This window comes from Tetrao urogallus (genome assembly GCF_951394365.1).
Source record: "Tetrao urogallus genome assembly, chromosome: 1".
NCBI classification, from domain to species: domain Eukaryota; kingdom Metazoa; phylum Chordata; class Aves; order Galliformes; family Phasianidae; genus Tetrao; species Tetrao urogallus.
In genome coordinates, this window is record NC_136813.1 from 36,587,810 (window position 1) to 36,609,450 (window position 21,641).

The following is a 21,641-nucleotide window of genomic DNA, read 5'->3' on the forward strand; positions in this document are numbered from 1 at the left end:
TGTTTCTGTCTCTTCTCTGTGGAAGTTAATAGTGTCGAGAAAATAAGATAGTAAGATTTCTCCTACATTCATATAATAAGTTATTGAGACTTTTAACTCCCACATGCACTTTCAACATTGCAGGTTTTGAAGTTTTTGGTCACTGCTCAAAATTGAACTAAAATAGCAACATACTAATATTGACAAACGATGGATGAACTTTTATTTGCACAACTACAGAGTGTACAACACCAAATGACATAATTTACTGAGCATTAAAGCCATTTACCAAAATTGCTCTCACTCTGAGGCAACAACTTTACCATTAAGATTAACCCATTTTCCCATGAACTGCAGCAGACTTTCATAAAAAATACTATAGGAAAAGTCTGTATATTTTTCTGCAGATTTTTTGAGATCATTAGAAAATATTCTTGTAATTCTCTTCAGTTGAAATAGTTAAAAGAATAATAAAATACTATTCATCAACTGTATAATCTAAATGTACTACACATACATGGGAGTATTACTAGTCTTCATTAAGATTTTTACCTTATATTATAGTAGTATCATTTACCTCAGAATTCAAAGTGTTTTCATAAACAGAAATCCCTTAAACAGTCAGTGAAATTAAACTGTCTCTTCTTATTGCATTTCACTGCAATAAAACTGGAAGTTAAAATTAGGAGTGTCAAGGTATACAATGTTAAGATAATACTATGTCAGTTACATTAACCATGAACATATGTAAATGCCCAGAGAGCAATTTTGTCCAATCACCTTTTTGTCCAATCTTCTGAAAAATGTCACAGGATCTTCAATAACCACAAACTGCTTTATACTCCATTTCACTTCTCATCCAAAAATGTATCCAGTACCAAAATAACTTTAGGCATAATGCCTAAACAATAACTTGATGCTGAATAAGATATAAAAGTCAAATCCATCTAATGGGCAACATAATTCCTTTCCTGCTTTGGGTTTTTCTAGGATGATTTCTGTCACGTTAGCAACCACATCATTCCCCTTGTAGTTTGTGAGATTTTATGAGATATAGACTACACTGTTTCAGTGTCCATTCTAATTCATTTTGATAAAAGGTGAAAAGCTTGCATGTCAATAGTTCACTATTCATTAGTAAAGTTTGATTGCTATATTTTCATAAATTTCTCATTAATTTAGCATTCCCAAGACTAAATTGGGTGTAACTGCAGACATAATAAAACTTTTCTTATAGCCTTTAATAACACTTATTCACACTGATGTTCCAATACTGTCTGTATTAGGGATGAATAGCTCTTTATCATAGCTAACGTTCTTCATTTGAACAACAAGCTTCACAAAAAATTTGTAAAAACACATTTTTAGTAACTTGACGTGAAGTTTACTGGGCACTTTTTTTTGAAATCTTCTATGAATTTTATGTCACATAAAGAAAAAATGGGCAACTCAGAGTCTGCAAAGCCAATGTGAAATCCAGGCAGTGATGCCTTAAACCCCCTCTATGATCTTGTTAAATTCTTCATGCAGTCAGAGAATTAAAAGGATAATTCCGCTTAAGACCCTCCCTCACTTAAATAAATGTAAATTCTTTGCTTCAGAGTCAATGCATTCATAGTTGCTAATCTATTACAGTTCTTTGCATTCCTACAGACTTAAGGTTTAAGGTGATAGACCCAATAATACTTCTGTTTAGAGGAGAAAAGAGTCAGCTATCAGATCCAGAAAAACAGGAAGGAGAAGGGGAAAAACAGAACAAAATTCAGACAGGAAAGATTTTCCTTCCCCTCCCCCCTCCCACTTCCCCAGAGTTTTATAGTTTTATCCCACATATCCTCTTTATACTCCCTTTAAAAAGTATGAAAAAAAATAAGTAAATGCTCCTAAGGTCAATAGTCCATCGTTTACGTTCTCATTTACCGTGACTTAAATGTAATTCAAATCCAGTTCTGCCCAAATGAGAACACAGGTCAGAATTTTGTGCAGCAGATCCCAGTGCCACCTTCCTTCCCTGTTGTACAGACTCACTAAAAATTTAATCATCTATAAAAAAGGGAGAAATGTCAGAGGAAGAAATTAATCCTTATTTCTGTACTCCCAAAATGCAGGAGAATGCAAGTTCAATTACCTTCCAAGAGCAGAGACAAGGCTTTTAACCTTTGTCTACACATTCTAGACAGAAAACAGAAAGCTTAATGGCAGTGTTATTGCCCTCCTCCAGTTTTCAGTGTGCCCAGGTCTCCATCTTGCAATGGCAAAGAACTAGTCACAGCTTTTGATAAGACCTCACTTCATTTTTTTTTTTTTTTTTTTTTTTTTTTGGGTACTGACTGTCACAAACACTGCAATCATGTAAATTTATTACAGCAAAGAAGGAAAAAAAAAACAAAAAACAAGAAAAAAAAAAACACTTCCCAAAGTAGGTACATGCTTAGTAGTTGCATTAAAATGCTCAAAAAAATGTTCCAGAAAGCAGATCATGCCATTTCAACTTAACAGAGAAACCATATGATCCTTGCAGTAAGAAGGGGATATTATAGGTATGTGACAGGGCAACCTCCAAAAGCCCAATGCTGAATGACATCAGCACTGCAGACTACTTCATAAGATTTCCTTCTTTCTATCCATTCTCACCATGCAAAACTGCCTGGAGCTGTTTTTTTCTCATTGGACATGTCTCTGTTTCTTCAGATGAATTACAACACGGGGAACTTAAGCAAACCACATTATCTTCTACCAAGCATTATAAGCCAGACGACCAAATATTCATGCAGGTGCTTAAAAATATCTCTAACAAATCTGAAAGGGAATGAAAAGAGTGACCAAAGCAATACAGGTAAGCAGAGCTCTGTCAGTGACTCACCCGAGTTGGGGTCGGAGTTGCCATCAGCTTCAGTCCTCTTGTCTGGTGAGGCCTGGTCGTAGAACTCATCCTGCGGCTGAACCAGAGGGAGAGGGTGTGAGATCAGGGTTCCACCACCCACCGGCTCGTGGTCTCCCAGACCACTGTCACTGCAGCTTTCCTGGGAGCCATCGGGGAGGTGAAATGTAACACGGCGCTGGGACTACAAAGAAGAGCACAGGACATGCTGATTAGTGCTCTTCTTTTCTGTTCTCCTGATTTTTTAAAAAAACTTTTGAAGTACAACTAGTTTCCTGGCAGTGCTGGAGAGGCAATTGAGTTTGCTGGTGATTTTTTAAATTTATTTTTATTTTTGCTTGCTTTTAGAGCAACCCAGGGAAGACAGCAGACAAAAGTACTCATGTGCTCATCTGTGAAGTAACCTTCTCATGAGAAAGTGATCAGTAGACCTTTAGGTATGTTTCTTATCATTTAAAAATTGCGATCTATGAACACTTCCTGATAAGCAGAAATAAACATTGGCAAACTGTTATGAAAAGCAAACATTGGAAAATGTAATAAATATACTCTCCTGAGCTTAAAACCCATACTATCACTGCTCATATTATTGAAATTAAAAAAAAAAAAAAAAAAAAAAAAGCCCACCAAGTTAAACAAAAAAAAAAAAGTATATTTTTACTTTGTCATCTTTCAAGAATTGAACGATTTATATGGATATTGAACTGATATCAGCACTCTACCTAATACAGACATTTAACTCTGATAATGTAACTGTGAAACTGCACTGATCAACAATGAATCACAGAATGCAATGATGGAATATGCAGTTATCAGTTCTGTAAGAAATATAAAATTACAACTCAGGTATTTTTCTCAAAGCAACACGGAGAATGCAGCCAGAACTGTAATTTTTCTTGAGCTTCTTAAGAAAGAAAAAAGTCACTGCAAAAGTAAAAAAAAATTAAAAAAAAAAAAAATCCACATTGTGCATTTGGTTTAGTTGGTCATTACTGTGAAATTCTCATCTGGAGAAATAGCTTGACTTCATGAGTTGTGGCCACAGTATAATGCAGCAATTCCCTGTGCACTCCAGAGCCATTAGCACTATTGTGAGTTGTTTAGCACTAGCAGCTGTAGCATTCATGAAAGGAATATAACAGGTCTTCAAGGATCAGAATACAGCATTTCTGAAGCCTCAGAAACAACTAGTTCAAGGCCATCTCAAGAGGGAGGTTAAATTAAGTTAAGCACAACTTTCCTCAAAAATGAATTTCAGCAGCAGGGAGCTGCTGAATCTGATCAATCTGGTTAGCTAGAAAGATTTAAAGTGAAGACATTCACAAAGTTTGCAGTAAGTTTAACAACTGTTTGTTTAGTGCTTTTTTTTTTTTTTTTTTTTTTTTTTTTTTAAATGAGAAACCCTTGAGTTAATAGTATTAACTGTATGTTTGCTTATTAAAAACTATTTGTTAATGGTAATTGCTGCCATTTTACATGATGATCAATATTTTCTATGAGGCTTCCTTTTATTCATTTCCCTTGGGTAGACACAGATACTTGATTAAGTCAATTTTCAATTACTTTCGTGCAAGTCAGTATAGAAATAAATGTACTATTTGCTCTTGGCTGTGATTTTATAATTAGTATCTTACTTTTAAGTTCCTTTCCTAGCTTTAGGATTGGAATCCAGCTTAAAAAAAAAAACAAAACAAAACAAAAAAAAACCCAGATCCTCTGAGTCACTGAGCTGTATTAGTTTATACCAACAGAAATCTTAACTCCATATACTGTCAGTAAGCATTCTTCTACTTCAAGCTTCAATACTTTTTCTTACAGTATTTTCACTATGGAATTGCCACCCTGAACAATTTCTCTAATCACTAACAGATATTTTTCCTTTAAATTTGAACAAAATATACTTAAGCACACAGCTTAAAAAAAATCTTCTCTTCCTACATTTATTTTCAGTAACCCAAATTTACAAATCTGTTTTTCCAAGGTTAAGAATTTATGTCACTAGTAAAATCAGTAAGCAGCAGAGGAAAAGGAGATTAACTTCTTAACCTAAACTAAACTAAAAGACTTCATAAGAAAATATGAATGACTGAGAAAAGCCCTTAAAGAGGAGAAATGAACATTTCAACATTTTGGAAAATAATTAAACTGTTGCACTTAATTTACCACCCAAATACACTGAAAAAAAATATGCAGTTATACAAATGGACAGTTTCATGGGCTGTGAAGCAGAAATACTGATCTTGGTTACCAAAAAGCTCCTTATCCTAGCCAAAATCCGTTCTGACTCTAAACTGACAGTCACTTTGTAAAATGGCAGAGGTTGAATACTGATATGGCAACTCCTCAGTTTTGTAAATTTTTAAGCTCGCACTTTGAATGATAAGAAAAAGATATATAAGTTTGGTTGTATGGCTTTCCAAGCGTCTCAATAAGGACCCCACCAATCATAAAGAATTACAAAACTCTGAGGGTCCCTTAAACAGTCATCCAGATTCAGAGGTGACGAAGGGGCAGCATGCAATCAGTCAGGAAATGTCAGACTAAGCCATGCCATCAAAACACTGAGAGGAAAAGCCTTCCACAAAGAGAGACTCAAAGCCAGTGCTTTAGACATATCATGTCACTCAAAGGGGAAGACAATCCATTCCATCAACTGGAATCTTATTAGTGTCTTAAAGAATGTTCCATGCAGCTGCCTGTTCCATGGGCCCAAGCCCAGTGCTGCTCTCACAGCCCATACTCTCCTCCCTCAGGCTGGCAGGTGCAGCAGGCCTGAACACCTCCAGGCTTTCCAGCACACAGCACACTTATGGGTGCCTCAGTCACCAACACAGCCCCTCTGCCTGTTTGGATAACACTACCTGGCTCTCCAGCTGTATCATATTAAAAGAACAGGCCCCTTGATACTCCAGACTGGTAAACACAGGCCCATTTGTGAAGACACTGTGGAGAGGCACCAAAGAGCAATCTAAGAGACAAGGAGGTACCAAAGAGTCATATGTGTACCTTGACATCAGTACTATCTATGGGGGAAACTTAAAGACTCCCTTGCAAGAATCCCTTGATTGGTAGATGCAGGTGCACTGTGAGATTTAACATGCATGAAATAGGAGATAACTTTGTGGGAATTGTATAATATTCATATGTTAAATGTATATAATGAGGGTGATTTAGCTCTGGGGTGTGCATGCCTTGTTGAGAGATCAGTGTGCACACAGTGCTGTGAAAAAAACAGTGTCAGCTTTCTAAAGTATCATTTGGTTTAGAGAGTTTTCTTGGTTATGGTTCTTGATAACATTTATATGCACTCAGGTCCTGCCATGAGCTGCTGCTGAGCCCTTGCAGTACTGACACACACAGAACAAGGAGTGAGATTACTCGGAGAGACAGTTAAGAGATTAAATGACAACACAAGACAGACTGTGGTGATCAGCCCCATTTTGTACCCCTTTCTGATTATTCCTCTTCTGTTCGTTTCAGTCTCCTTCCCCTAAACTTACATTCATAAGCTTGGCACTGTCCCTCAAATATCCCAAATCCTCACATTCCCTTGTTTCACCCTTTTCATAAGTTACGAAGTCCAGGTTGGCCCTCTCCAAAACTGCTGGAAAAGTTTCCATTGCCTAATGACTGGAAACTTTTGCTCCTTGGCACTGTCTCCCTTGTCTACAAAATGTGTGTCCCTGGTTTACGGCTTCCCCTTCTAATTATTATTTAAATGTCCTTGATTAATGAAGCAGATGGTCTCACCTTCCACAAATCTTTAATGAAAACAGGCTGAGTTAGATCCTTACAATGCAAGGTTGTCCTTGCCTCTCCGACTCCTTGGACACATAAGATTCCTAAAATAACTGAACATGTTCAAACTGTTTTTTTAAAAAGCTATCCACTCACAAAAAGGCTTTTGCTTTCCAAGGCATACTGACTTTCTGTATATAATAATATCAGGGACTTCTTTCAGGGGAAAATCCTAGAGCATGCTTAGACTATATTTTAATTTATTTTTATATTTTTATATTTTTATTTGGTTCCTCATGCAATCAAAGGAAGCTTTGAACTTTTTTTTTACCTAAATACAATTAATTTATTCTAAAAAACATTGATACATGGTACAACTCTGGAATCAGTGATAACAAGAAACTACAGTTTTAATTATACTACAGTATATTTAGGAGAAGTACATACAGTAGGGCTATGGTTCATCTCCATACCACATGGCCAACCTTCAAATCTACAATCTGTGACATATTTGATCATAAATCATCATTTTTTGGGGAAAAAAATGCAATACATGGGCTTTATTTAGATCTGATTTTTAATTGGAAAATATAATATCTTTGTTCTGTAAAACTCAAAATTAAAAGGAAAACTCAATTAAAAACATCATTTGTGTCATTTGGAAAAAAAATAAAAATAAAAAAAAAATTAAAAAAACCCTTGTGTCAAAATAATTTTAGTATGTAACCCAGGACAATTTAATCAATATGTCTTTGAACCTGGGCTGAGTTTAAAAATCAGAAAAACAACTGATATCAGATGTACTGAATCATTCTTCTATTAATCACATTTTGCAGCAGATTCCATAAAGCTCATCCAGGTGAACCATGACTTCATTCCCACAAGAGGTACACAGAAAAAAATAATTCTGTATCTTAGATGGTGACAAAGGATAGCAAACTCTAGTGTTGATAAAAAAAAAGTGTTGAAGCGTAATATGAACTTTTTTTTTCTCATTCCAGACAAGGTGGTCAGCCAGCTGATACTTTTATAGTAGTAACAAGCAAAAGTATATTAAATCAATCATACATGAAACTGGTCTAGTTACAAATAAAGAAGTGAACTTAAACAACATCTGGCAATTTCTAACAACTGTAATTTGCAAGATTGATAGACATAAATAATAGCGGTGATTCTTGAAAATGACTAAGAATAAAAGCTCTTGAGGGGTTAAGGAGGAATGGATGGAAAAGGATAGAGATATTGGCACAGGCACAGAAAAGTAGAACCTGTGCTTGGTGTAGCATATTACATCTTTCTTCATTAGCACATTTTTATTTCAAGATACTGAAAGCATTTTAAAAATACATCTTAGCTGCATCTTACTCTTCTGTCACGTATTTCTCACTTCTGTTTTCTTGATGTAAGGAATTCTAATTGGAAATAAAGTAAAAACTACAAATATCTGGAGCAGTTTCATAATTTTTCAATGCTGCATGCTAGTCAGAAAACATAGTATGTTAGACCAAAATACCTTATTTATGAAAATCTTAGCTTCATAAAACATATTCTGACACTAGAATTTGTGATTTCAATCCATACAAATCTATTGCTTTTGAAAGTAGCTTTGTGTATAAAAAACACAATCCTGAAATCCTTATTTAAGCAAAAGAATTTGTGGGTACTGGACCTCAGCATGGATTTCTATAATAGTTGGGCCAGTGTTGTTGGTAAACTTTGTTCAAATTTTTTTATGTGTATCTTTACATATAGCAAATGTGTACCTTTATCTAAGTCAGTATGACCATTCTTGAAAGTGTTAAAGTGTTTAAGTAGAGAAGCTCTGAATCACAGTGTGATAACTAAACTTGGTTTTGAAGATAGGAGAATCTTGAGAAAACACGTAGTTAATTAGCATATCTAGCTGGCCTGTAGAAAGGGAGATTAGCCCTATCTTATTGACCAATGGTAAATTGAGGCTGTATTGGGGCAGTACATTTAATTATATTACGTAAATATAAATTAAATAAAAATAAATGTAATTAATAATATAAACAAATATAATTATATATAATATTTAATTATTATATTTAATATTTATTAAATAACATTGCAAAAGTCCCAGGGTGTGCTAGCTTTGTGAAAGGCCACCTAGACCCAAACTCATGCAACTTCGCTGTAAATCTCATCTCTATGTATGAAATTGGCTTACTGCACACTGGGTAACGAATCCTCCATTACTCATACTATGCCAGTACTGGTGAGAATTTGGCAGATTTTCCTGCTGACTTATGTTACAGAAACCATCAAACACTGGCAGAAAGTGGTTTGTAAATAACGTAAGTTATTTAGTTGACCTGAGTGCTTTAAATCTGAAGTTGAGGAAAGACTATTCCACATCATATTGAATGCCTGAAATGTCCTATAGCAGATGAATTACAAGCTGTGTTGTAAATAGAATTTTACACTGGAAGTATAAGCACAAGTTTTTCAAAACTATTCAGTGCTTCCATTGCATGTTAGATTCTAAAATGTATTTTACTTCCAATTACGTACTTGAATCAAACAAAGTTACAGAAATCAGCATTAAGAGGAGATTTTCCATGGTAAAATTGCTGTATTCTGAAAATCAGACTTCACTGCATAGCTATTGTTTTGATTTTACTAATCAGGCAGCCAAGAAATAATTACTCTATTGTTTCTGCTACTGAATGTCTCTCACAATGACTCAGCATGAGATGCTATCCATTACGATAAAACAAGATACATTTAAAAAAAACAAACAACAACAACAACAAAAAAAAAAACATGAAACATTTCTACACTACCAGCTTAGCTTCTTTCTGAGATTAGAAAGCAGGTAGCTAAACAAAATGTCCGCCTCTCCATTCAACATATTTGCATGCTATGAGCCTTGATTTCTGGCCTTCTAGACGAGGCCATCAAAACATCTCATTCACACCAAGTCAAACTAAGCTGTACAGAATGGACCATATGTTTGCATATCAGACTACCTATTCAAGCATGACACATCTTCAATTGTATGTGAGATCTATACTTCAAAGGCGAACACTTGCAACAACAAAAAATATTTCACCTTCCTTTCTGAACTATTATGCCATTCTTTTGTTAAGGTGACAAACAAACATTATAAAATAAAAAATAAAGAGAAAGAAAACAATTTGGGAATATTTTCCTTATGTCAAAATCATTCGCACTACCGAAGATCAAAATACAAACATAGAAAAGTAATCCTTATGAAAAAGATACAGAAGAGTCTATACATCAAAAACTTTTTTGGCACTTAAACACCACCCTTAAATAAAGAAGAAAAATTGAAAATAATATCAAGAGAAAACAGTAGAAAAAATCCTATAAAATGATAATGAAGAAGAAGAAATTATGTACAAGTTTAAGAAAATGTTGTAAGGATGAAAGAGACAACTGTGCTTCTTTGGAGGTCCTCTGTGGAAAACATCTGTTTGGTAAAGTTTGTTCCTCTCAGGATTAAAAGAAAGACTCTTGGTTCATGTACTAAAATGTGGATATAATTTTTTGATGATATCAAGCTTGTAATAGAAATGAAGTCACAAAACCAAGCTTAACAGTTTCAGAGGGGAGGAAAATAGGGTTTAAAAAAAAAAAACAAAACAGTTTAAACCCTTCTTTTCTCATAAGATTTCTCTAAGTGCTATGCTGGAAGCATTTAGGGTGCACCTTTTTAATGCGGCAATTGAATCATCTGGGATAGGAGATAATTTTTTGAACTAAAATGCAACAGGAAACTTGAAGAAACATACCTTGTATTTGCTCCAGAAAGAATTGGCAAGTTCTCTGAATTACCATATGGTTGCTGTATTAGTTTGTTTTGTAAACAAACAATAGCTCTTTTGTTCGTTTGCTATTATTTTCAGTTCCGATTGACTTAATAAATTCCCCTTATAATCTTCTATTTTCCAAACTGGAAAAATGAATCTTAAGTATTTTTTTCACTGTGACCTCGGAAAGTGTACAGTATATCCTGCAGGAAGGCCAAAAAGACCACAAATAAGGCTTCATATAATTCAGCCTAGTGATCTTATACACATTTTCTTACTTCATGCTTCACTTGAGCTTATGAAAGAATATTAGTGTAAAGTAAAATTATTCTCCTTTCTTAGTAAGAAGTCCTCCTTGCTTCTCTAAAATAATCTTGGCTCAATCTCACACTTTCTGTACAAACTGCGCAGTAGTTTCCAGAAATTTGCTACGAGAAATAGGATTCTTTTTTCTTTATTATGTCTAAATTAAGTTTTTGCTACAGCAGTCCTCATTCAAGGGTCCTACTTGAATCACAAGATAACCCAGTTTCTATTCTCATTTTGATACCTCATCCAGAGAACCAATGTGACAGAGGTAGGAAAGGTTTCCATCAATTTCTCAGGCTAAGGAAAGGATGGGGAAAAAAAAAAAAAAAAAAAAAAAAAAAAAAAAAAAAAAAAAAGCCAATTTATTTTATATCTTCCTTGTAAGTTTTCATACCGTGCTGCACATGTAGGTAGTTTGAGTGCTTAGATATTCTCCTGTTTTCTCTCCCTAACGTAACAATGTTAGTATCGATTCCAGAATGTACATTGTTTTATGTCAGATCGCCATTTGATTTCTTCTACTCAATTTCACTGTAGCAAAATGTCGTACAAATCAGTAAATTACACTGCAATGTATTAAAAGGAAACATATAATCACCTCGTATGTCTGTTACTACTTAGGCTGAAGATAACTGGCCCCGTCTTTAGTGTGAAAAGAATGACTCAGAGACAGATTGTCTCAATTGCCGTCTCCCACTGACTGGGGAGAAAATGTGCGCTTGATGGCCCTAAGCACATCTAAGTATGGAGAGTAAACAGCCCCATTCTTTGGGCAGTTCCTTTAGTTTTGCAGACACAGTGAACAAAGAAACAGTGAACTGCAATCAAATCCTGTGCTTCTAATAATCTTTTGTGATCACTTTCTCCCTTCTTTAAAGTTGTGACAGTTGTAACACTCCTTTAGTTTATTTCATGAAACCAGTAGTCTTCACTTTTCCCTGTGTTTTTGTTGTTGTTTGTGTACCTGCTTTTTTCTTGTTTTCTTTTTTTTTTTCTTTGGACAGAACAGAAGCTATCATCTATTTTATTTTAAGTATTGCATTTTTAATTAGTATGCAAACACTCATTTTCCCAATAGGCAGTTACTTATCTACCTTAAATCATCTTAACTGTAAGGTAAACTTGACCTAACGTGAAAGCTGAGTTGTACTATTTATTCTAGATTAAATCAGAGTGTTACTTTCTTCAGTCTGGTGTCTGCTAAAACAGCACTAAATTGTCAATATTTTCTGTCTTAGACTCCTCCCCCTGAATTAATTGTCTGAGACTCAGGAAATCAGTTCTAAACCCACAGTTACGTAAATTAATTTCTCAGATGCATGGAAAGGCAAGTGGGGGAAAGAAAAGAAACTGCTGTACACAATAAAACAGAAAATAGTTCAATATACAACTAAACTAAATCATTAAAAATTGTTCAGATGCATTATTCAACCAAATAGCTACAGTAAACCACAGTTCGGTATATTTTTTAAATGTTTCTTACCAGAAACTCTGGGGAAAATAAACCTTAGAAAAGATTCATTAAACATGTAGCAATTTGTAAATAAATACCTGCTAAAATTATTGTTGTGACTTGGACAGTTTCCTAAATAAATTTGTAGTTAATGGAGCAAGAGAGGTAGCTCTAGTGAGATTCTTGGCACCCAAAAAGTTGCAGTAAAATGGCTTTTTGAATCTCTATACTCAGCCACTGGCTGCAGATGACTAGATAAGTACAAGGTATTTGACAACTAGGAGACTCATGGCAGACTGATCCTTTCACCAACTTTATGTTTTACTCCTTGATAATAGAGAGACTTGAAATCCAGAATTTTAAAATGTAAATGCCCAAAGTTAACTTGCCAGTAGGAAAACGCAGATCTTGTATTGTATTCTTCATCAGTTAAGGATGTGATTTTAGATATTCAATACTTGAAATTTTAGTTGTCATTAAGTACTGGGACATGGGAACCTGAAGAAAAAGATCTTATGAACAAAAGATACTGCACTGAGTGTGAACTGCCTTATCTGTTTCTGTGGCACATTTTATAGAAAAAAACTTCTTTGTATTACAGCTTGGAACATTACAGCACAGAAAGAAGCTCTCTTGTAAACAATTTAGTTGTAATGGAATTATATTTCATGTGATCTTTAGTAATTTAAAGACTTCACTGATCTTCAATTTGTTTGTTTAGTTTGGTTTTGCTGATGAGCTCCTCCTAGCAAGACAGATAAAACACATTACAAGTGCACTCACTTGAAGAAGTACTGCAGAAGCACTGTAGCAATTATAATGATAACCAGCATAAGTTCTCTGCACTCCCAGAAGTTTTACATTAATAAAAGCTTGTATTGATCAATAATGTATATGAACTATGAAAATGTAAAAACAGCTGTTGCTGAAATTTTACTAGTTTAATTATAATAATAAATATGTCCTGATTTATATTCTGTAAAAATCATCTGGCTTCAGTAATGTGAGTAAGATAATAAAATTCTGGGAAGTTTCTTTTAACTATAAATTACATTTCCAGATTTGAGGAAAAAAAAGAAAAAAAAAAAGAATATTTCCCATTTGAGGAACGTACATTATTTTGAACCTGCTTATACAAGAAAACTATTGTTGTCTTACATGAATGACAAAGTTATGAAAATATAGACTGTTATGTTTGCAATTTATGTTTACACAGCTTATGTTTATAGTTACTTCAGTTATATACGTATTCCATTGGCTTTTTTTAATGGTTAAGGTTTGTTAATGATTGGCTAAATCAATACATACAGTATCACAGCAGTTATCATGTCTTGATTTTGCATCTTGTTTTTAATAAAATCTCATAAGAAAAGCCGAGGATAATTCTGTGTTGTCTTCAGATCAATTACGAATTTTCTAGCTCAAGTTTCTCTCTACGCTTTTGGAAGTAAACTCCCTCTATGCTTTTAAAGGCATGGTTTAGTGGGCAATATTAGTGCCACATGAATGGTTGCACTAAATGATTTCAGATGGTCTTTTCCAATCTTACTGATTCTATGAACTATGGTTTGGGAGAAGTACTGTTACGGAAGAGCTGTGGATATATGCCTTCATCACTGTCAGTCACTACAGAAGATATGCAAAGATACACTTTCCTACCAAGGAGCAGGAAATTTCCCAGTGATATTTGGGAAAAAGCATGATGAGAAAAAAAAAAATCCTATTATTCTACTCCTTTAGTTTTGCTTAGTATGGCATGTAACCTTGGAAATAAAGCAGTCCATGGATTTTGTGTAATGGTAGTAATCTTTTGTCTGGGGTGATTCTATGTTATAACTTGCCTCCAGATTTTGAATTCTCTAGTTTTTAACTGTGTATCAAAGAAGAAAGACATTATTCAAAACCCATCAATTTAACAGCAAATAATGAACTGTCCACTAGGAATTTTTGTGCCACAGGACTTTAAAGGCACTCATTAATACTGTTTAAAGAGGAAATGAGACAGGAAGAGTGGAAAAAGGAGAGTTTAAGAGTTTGAATAACAACACGGTAAGACAATCAGTACTCCTAGTGTTGTTCTTCATGGATAAAATGAGTATCATTATGTGCAGAAAAACTTGAATTCTCATTGATTCCTGTACTAGCATGGGGATTGGAAGAGAACAAGGAAGGAGGCTCTAAATTTACAGGCATGCTGTAGGGGGAATAGTACATTAGAACACTGCTTCCTGAAGTAGTACTAGTGGATGTAGCAGATATCTGTCACTGACAGCATATTGTGTTACAATTAATTCTGAGTCATCAGTCATGTCTTCTCCTGCAAACAGTGAAAGCAGAAACAGCAGCAACACTGCCCTTTGAGGATAAGACCGCTTACACGCTATGATTCTAGAAAGCAGCTGTACATCTATTAACGCAATGGACACTGTAGTTGTCACATTAAATAAATGGATCAACACTGGAAAAGCTGAAAGTGGACATGATTGCTATGAAGGATGCATCTGCTAAGCTGGTACACCTTTGGAAAGATGTATTTGTATAATTATATATAATATTATATACATTATATATATAATATTTTAATTGTGAAATGAATATTATTATCCCAATTGATTTCATGCACTAGAAATTAATTAAAACACCACAGTCAAAATATACCTACAACTCTACTAGAAAAAATAAACTAGACTATAATGCAATTTTACAATGAAAACCTATATTTTGTTACTTGAGATACGGTGTCCTGATGAACTGCTTCCCTGAGAGTAAATTTCTAAGTTGTATTTTATTTTTTACTTTTTTTCTCCAGATGAAATCTCAAAGCTTTGGAATTTTCATGTTACATAAGTAAACATATGTCACAGAAAATAATTTCTTCAGAAATTTTCAGGGAACAATGCATGTTGCAGCAAATATTTATACAGATCCTTCCTTTATCGCAGGTAACACATATGTACATCTGACTGCTAGTGTCTTATGTCAGAGCTTGAAAAGCTAAATCCACAGATAAGGCTAGGTCTTTCAGTGGTTGAATAGGCCTTTTTGGCTTGGTAATGGGTCTTTCATATCTATGCTATCCTGACTACCCTGAGTGTAAAAGGCAAATCTTTGATACATTAAATTATCATGCCAAATAAGATACAAAAGAGTAACCATATTAGGGTTTTGCTATATAGCAGTTTCTGTCATTAAATACACACATGAGGAGCTTAGGCACTAAGAAAGCTGAAACTTCATTTAGAAGCAAAGAATACGAAAGAGGGAAAAATATGGTCTTTCTGTATGGAGTTCATCTACACAAAGGCAGCAATGCTACTGTACTATCAAAACAGAAGATACTCTCACAGGCATCTTATTGTAAGAGTAACTAGAAATGTATTTTCTGCTTGTCTCAAGTAGAAGTAAAATGAGAGCTGACAAGAATCACTATTATTATTGCACTTTACCCAATTTTTAATATTCTCCACAAATTACATATGGCAAGCTCTTGACTTATTAAAATTTACAGGGAAAACAGGAACTCTGACTACCTAGATAGCTGCTGCTAATGTCATAGGCCCCACTGAAAAAGGTAAAAGACAAATTTAGTTGTTCACATTCTTGTTCAGTATTGATGATTTTATTTATTTGTGCCAGGTGAGTTTAATGTTGATAACTAACACTAATGAATTTCTTAATTTTAGTGACTTAAAAGACTAAGCTTGCAAAAGTTGTTTTTTTTAATTTTATTTTATTTTATTTTATTTTATTTCATTTTTTACTTTAGCTAATGCTTATAGCCATCTTTTTCTGCTTAGCTTCTACTGGAAATAGATTAACTAAGTCACTTACTCATAAGTACAGATCTTCATGTGATCTTGGCCTAACAGTGAGTTCTTCAAGATTATGTGTTTATAAACCAAGATAAAGGAGGACATGAGATATTTAAACTGGGCATAAAAAATTTAGTGATTGGTGCATTTTTTTCTAATTTACATACTACCAAGTTTCTCATTTCACAGAATTTGCCGTATGTCATCACCCTTGATCCCAGTGTTTAAATGTAATGGACTTATTTGTGTACTTTCCACTGGGAGCACATGACTATGTCTGTTACTAATGATAACCAAAGATTGACTTTTGAGCCCAGCAGTTGCTAACATTTCAAGAGTAATTTATACATACTTTGCAAATGCTAGCTTTTCATCAGGCAAATTGACAAGCACAAACATTCTGTTTCACATATAATTTTATGAAACAACATTATTGTAAATAGAAGCACAGGCAAAAAGGGTAAAATTGCACTTCATGTAAGTACTGTAGAGGCACATGTACACATCTTTGTTTTCCAGGAAGAAAAAAAGAAAAAAAAAAAAGCTTCATTTTCTTTTTTAAAAAAGATGTATTGCTATTACATCATTTTATGATCTACATAATATCTGCCTACAGAAGAGATTAAAAAAAAATGTGTTTCTGAGTGAGAATTGGAACAAATATTGATTAAAATATATTTATGGGCAAATTGAAATAAGTTGAACGGCTGTTTTGATATCGATTTCTCAAGTAGTATATCAGGATTCCTTCTGACATATACTACCATGACAGATGGAAGAAAATGCCTGGTGATATTTTGGGATTTTAGTTATCAGAGCATAGAATACATCACAGAGCACAATGCCTGTGGAAGCCACATTATGTCAGTCTTCAGAAGTTGTCAAGTGTCACCAAGTTAGCTAGATCAATCTATGCCCATGACAGGGGGGGCAGTAAGCCCCTTGGTCCACCCTAGCCCCTCAAAATCAGAAGGAAAAGGGAAACGGGATAGGAAGATGGGAGCTGGGCTCAAGGAAGGAAAAATAAAAAACAGCAGCAATAATCTATGGAGGAAAACTGATTTTACTAACTACGATATCAGAATGCAAGATAACACAATATAATACAATCTAATTGTAATTGAGACTAATAAATCAAATAAAATAGGGGAGAGGGAGAGTTCCTGAGACCAAGCCAAACCTGAAAAGCTTGGTACGGCTAGGAGAGCACCCTCCAACACCCACTGCAAGGCAGTAAGAGATCTCCCAACTAGGAAATGCCAGATCCCATGACTTCCGCGATGTACAAGGACAGGTACCCGAAATTGGAGCATTAACAGTTTAACTCCCAGAGCACTACATGATGTTATGATGTGGAATACTGAAAACCAAAAATCACAAAAGCATGACAATAAGTCACATAAGAATGCATGCAAAGCTTGTGATTTGACCTTTATTGTTGATAGACAGGAAGTCTGAGAGATTTTCAGAGAAACTGCAAGTAGGGTGATAACTGGTTAAATTATTATTTTACTGCTACTATAAAAGTGAACATAAATCAAAAGGAGCAGACAAAACAAATTGAAGCCTGAGAAAATTCTCTGAAATAGAAACTTTTATACCTGCTGACATTATTTTGAATGTCAATTTTTAGAAGGAATAAATACAGGCCTTAGTAAATTCATTGGAAAATTTCCTTCTGATTTCATTGGGATTGTGGTTGATCTATCAACATTTTCACTTGCAGTAAAACTAATAAAATTCAAAGGTTTTCTAACAGACAATTCTTTGAATGCTTCTGAATTTGTCAATCTGATTGAAGTTATGTTACTCATAGGTACTTTTGTACTCAAGACACTCATCAAACACTCTTTCCTTGATGTGTTGAATTTTTTTTTTCCAGAAGATGCTACTATGTTGTTCTTTTGATATAAAAATTTAATCTGAATATGGCTTCTTAAACAAGGTTAGAATATATTAAATAGTCACCTAGGATTGGCATTAAATGTTTCACATGTCAATGTGCATGTCTACATGCGCTGAACTGTGTGTTTGAACTTCTTAGTGTGGGTTAAATATATTCTTTTAATAGCTCTTCTCCCTGTTTTGTAAAAGAAGATGAAACTGCTATGGTCTAACCAATGAACTATGTACGAAATACGCCCTTGAATTCAAAGTTATGTAATGGCTAAAGAAAACCGCTCAAAATTTTCACAGATTGGGTCGTTAGTCCTTTTGGTATCCAGAATTTCTTTGGAAGATTTCCTAAGTGTAACTATGGAAAAAATGCAGCTAAAACTATGTTTGGATAAGTTCTGATCCTAAAGTATTCTTTTCCATGAGAACTCTCATAGATAATACTTACTGTAACTGGTTTTATTCAAAGGAATACAGTCGAAATGATTAAAGAATTCATTCTGTGCCTAATGTATCATGACCATAAGCACCGAATGTGAACTGCACAAAATACTAGTGGATATGGTTGTTGCTCTAAGATAGGCAAAGTTATTTATCATTATTTTTTAGGAACATGAAGTTTAAAATCTCTAGAAATGAAACTATAAAGTCTGTATAGCATAGTTTGAACAGTAGTGTTAATAACAGAGGTAAAAAAAAAAAAAAAATTGAACATCAAACTGTACATAATTAAATTTGTAATGAAGAAGTTAAATGTTTCCCACACTAGGAAAAAAAAACGAAGAAAAACAGATGTGCTCCAATTTCTTGAATGCTTTTTTTTTTTTTTTTTTTCCCTTATAAGATGAAACTGCTAACTCAATAATGCTGGCTACAGATATTCACTAGTGCAATAATGCCAAATATCCTTTAGGACTTCACCCAGTGGTATAATCTCAAATGATATTCACTAACAAGCAAAATTACTAACAGCTGGCACTTTCCTTAGAAACAGCTAAATACCAACCAGGTCCAGTTTGTTAGCGCATGTAGAGTGGGACCATCTGGAATGCTAGCCTGAATCTTAACAATTAAAATCAGGGGCCAGGTCAAACAAGTAGCATTTTAAAGAATTCATGATACTGAGTTTCTAAGCTAAACAGAAAATGACAGAGAAGCTAACATGTGAGAGGATATAAGCTGTCATTCCAACCCAGGGGAGGAGGGCAATCATGTGGTTAAAGTGCAGGATGTGAAGTTAGAAGATGGGCTTTGTGACAGATTTCATGAGAAATACAGTGTCAGTCACTGTAATCAACACAAAGTTTCCTATTAAGGCTCAGAATCAGGTACCTGAGGTCTATTTTCAGGTACTTACTACCTCTTGACAGGGGCCAGCTGCCCTCACTCAACATTTATGATAAGTGAGAGAGATCATTGCCTGTTTCAGCTAGGCATGATAGTTATAAAAGATAACATGCTGTCTACAAATTAATTTAAGATGCTTAGGTAGAAAATACACAAATATTTGTGAAGAATAAATATTTTCTTACTGTGTAATTTGAGGTATAAATAGGAATTATGAACATATTTCTTATTTACTGCAAAAGGTTTTAAATTTTACACTGAGTAGGGAAAGAAAGGAGGAGAAAAGAGAAGAGTCACATTGTGAAAAGTAACACTCTAACAACACAGAAAAGAATGCTGTTCCTCCACAAAATTTATAATCTGATCGGACTGGATGAAGTAAAGACAAAACAGAACTATAAGGTAATAAGTTAATATAACCATATAACTACAGTTATGTGTACTGCTTGATGGCACTAAATCATCTAGGGATATTTTCCTTCTCAAAAACAAACAAAAGCCAACCCTCCAAAAACCAACCAAAAACAAACATAAAACCCTAATGTTTCTTCAAATATAAAAATTCATTAAAGCAGCAAGACACCATCCATTAGCAGTTCAAATGAAATGACAAAATTATTCATTTATAGAAAATTGTGAATATTTGTACACACAGCATGATATAGACAGTATCTATGATACTACTTACACCAATAAAAGTGTAGATGTTCTCTGAAATAGCAACTCAAAAATCCTGCTTTATTCAATCTTATTTTTTGTCTAACTGTGAAAAATGTGTGTTGTTCCAGCCTTCAGAATAATTTTTTCTAATGGAACCAATGCCAATTTTATTGGCATCCAGCATAAGGACCCTCTATGTTTACTTGTGCTTGTGTTTAATTTCATATTGAGATGATTAATCAGAGCAAATGTCTTTATTTTCTGCTGTTTTAACTTCAAGAAATGATCTCTTCTGTTTTTATCCTATTATAAGGATCGTTACAAAAATGGGAAACAATTAACACTGGGTTTAATGCGTGAATGCCATAGAGCTGAAGTAATTGCACTCAAGGTCTGCTAACTTTTTAATCAGGCATTTGGTTGCAAGCTGCTCACGATTGATTCTGGGAAAAGAACTAGCACAATCTAGACAGCAAAAGCAGGTGTGCCAAAAAAGCAGACATATTGGCAAAACCAATGAAAGAGTCTAGAGGGTAAAAGAAGCAAAAACTAATGGAATTTTTTTCTTAAAAGACTTTTACTTGGTATCCAATCATAATTGAGCAAAATTAATTGAGGCAAATGAGCATAGAGAGAGTTTTTTGACCAAAATAATTAAGAAATATGAGCAGCAAACCCACAAAAGCTCAGTCTAGAGAAGACTTGCCAGTCAGAATCTTAGTGAGGAGAATTAATTAGACTGGGGAGTTGAAATTTTCACATGCATTTTGCTAAATAAATAAATATATGAGAAATACCATTAGAGGGTTCTGAAATTACAATTAGAACACTTACTATTCTCAGCATTTATACTTTGTTTTGGAGGACAAAATTAAAATAAAGATCAATTTTCATTTATATCCGTTTGAAATGTATATATTTTCCCTTTCCCTAATATCTGTTCTCACTGCATAGTAAAATATACTGAATTAAAAAACACTTGTACAGCAAAGCATTTGGTATACTTATAAACTCAATATGTTGATGAAGACTTGGCTACACACACACATATCTGTAGAATCACAGTTGTCACAGAAGCAAGTGCATCTACTTTCAAGAATATTATATAAGTGAAATTGGCAAGCTTAGATCAAACAGTCTTATATTTGTAAAAAAAAAAAAAAAAAAAAAATTGTCTTTTAATACAGTGGCCAGGTTGAGTTCAAGATGGGCTTTTGCCTTTCTAATTTTCTCCCTGCACATCCTAACAATCTTGTACTCTCCATGAGTGGCCTGTCCCTTCTTCCACAGAGAAGATTCTCTTTTTCTCCTGGAGTCTCAGGAAAAGCTCCCTGTTCATTCACAGTGATCTTCTTCCCCACTGTCTCAATGTCATCAATTCAGGAGAAAAGAGTCACATTGTGAAAAATAACACTCTAACAACACAGACTTCCTTCTTAAAGAGTGACCAGTCTTTCTGGAGCCCTTCACCCTTCAGGACAGACTCCCAAGGAATTCTCCCTACCAGTATTCTGAATAGTTCAAAGTCTATCCTCTGGAAATCCAAAATAGCAGTTTTGCTGGCCCCCTCTTGACTTCACCAAGGATTGAGAACTCTACTATTTCATGGTCACTGCCGAAGGTAGCTCCCAACTTCCACAACTCCCACCAGTCCTTCTCTGTTTGTGAACAGCAGGTCTAGCTGGGTTCCTCCCCGGTAAGCTCTTTTACCAGCTCTGTCAAGAAGTTCTCTTCCACACACTCTAGAAACCTCCTGGACTGCTTCATCT

The 21,641-nt window shown here is 34.4% G+C and overlaps 1 protein-coding gene across 2 annotated transcripts in view; it reads right to left on the reverse strand.

Moving 5' to 3' along the window:
* PCDH9 (protocadherin 9) overlaps positions 1-21,641 on the reverse strand; it is a gene marked incomplete at both ends in the record, with an annotated part of 715,654 nt that overhangs the window by 241,057 nt on the left and 452,956 nt on the right. The window contains one exon of one of the 2 annotated variants that reach the window (XM_079549736.1): positions 2,843-2,918. In XM_079549736.1, coding sequence (XP_079405862.1) covers positions 2,843-2,918 — 76 coding nt within the window. Of the gene's footprint in view, positions 1-2,842; positions 3,045-21,641 lie in introns of both variants that reach the window. The other variant, XM_079549735.1, reaches the window with a different exon arrangement.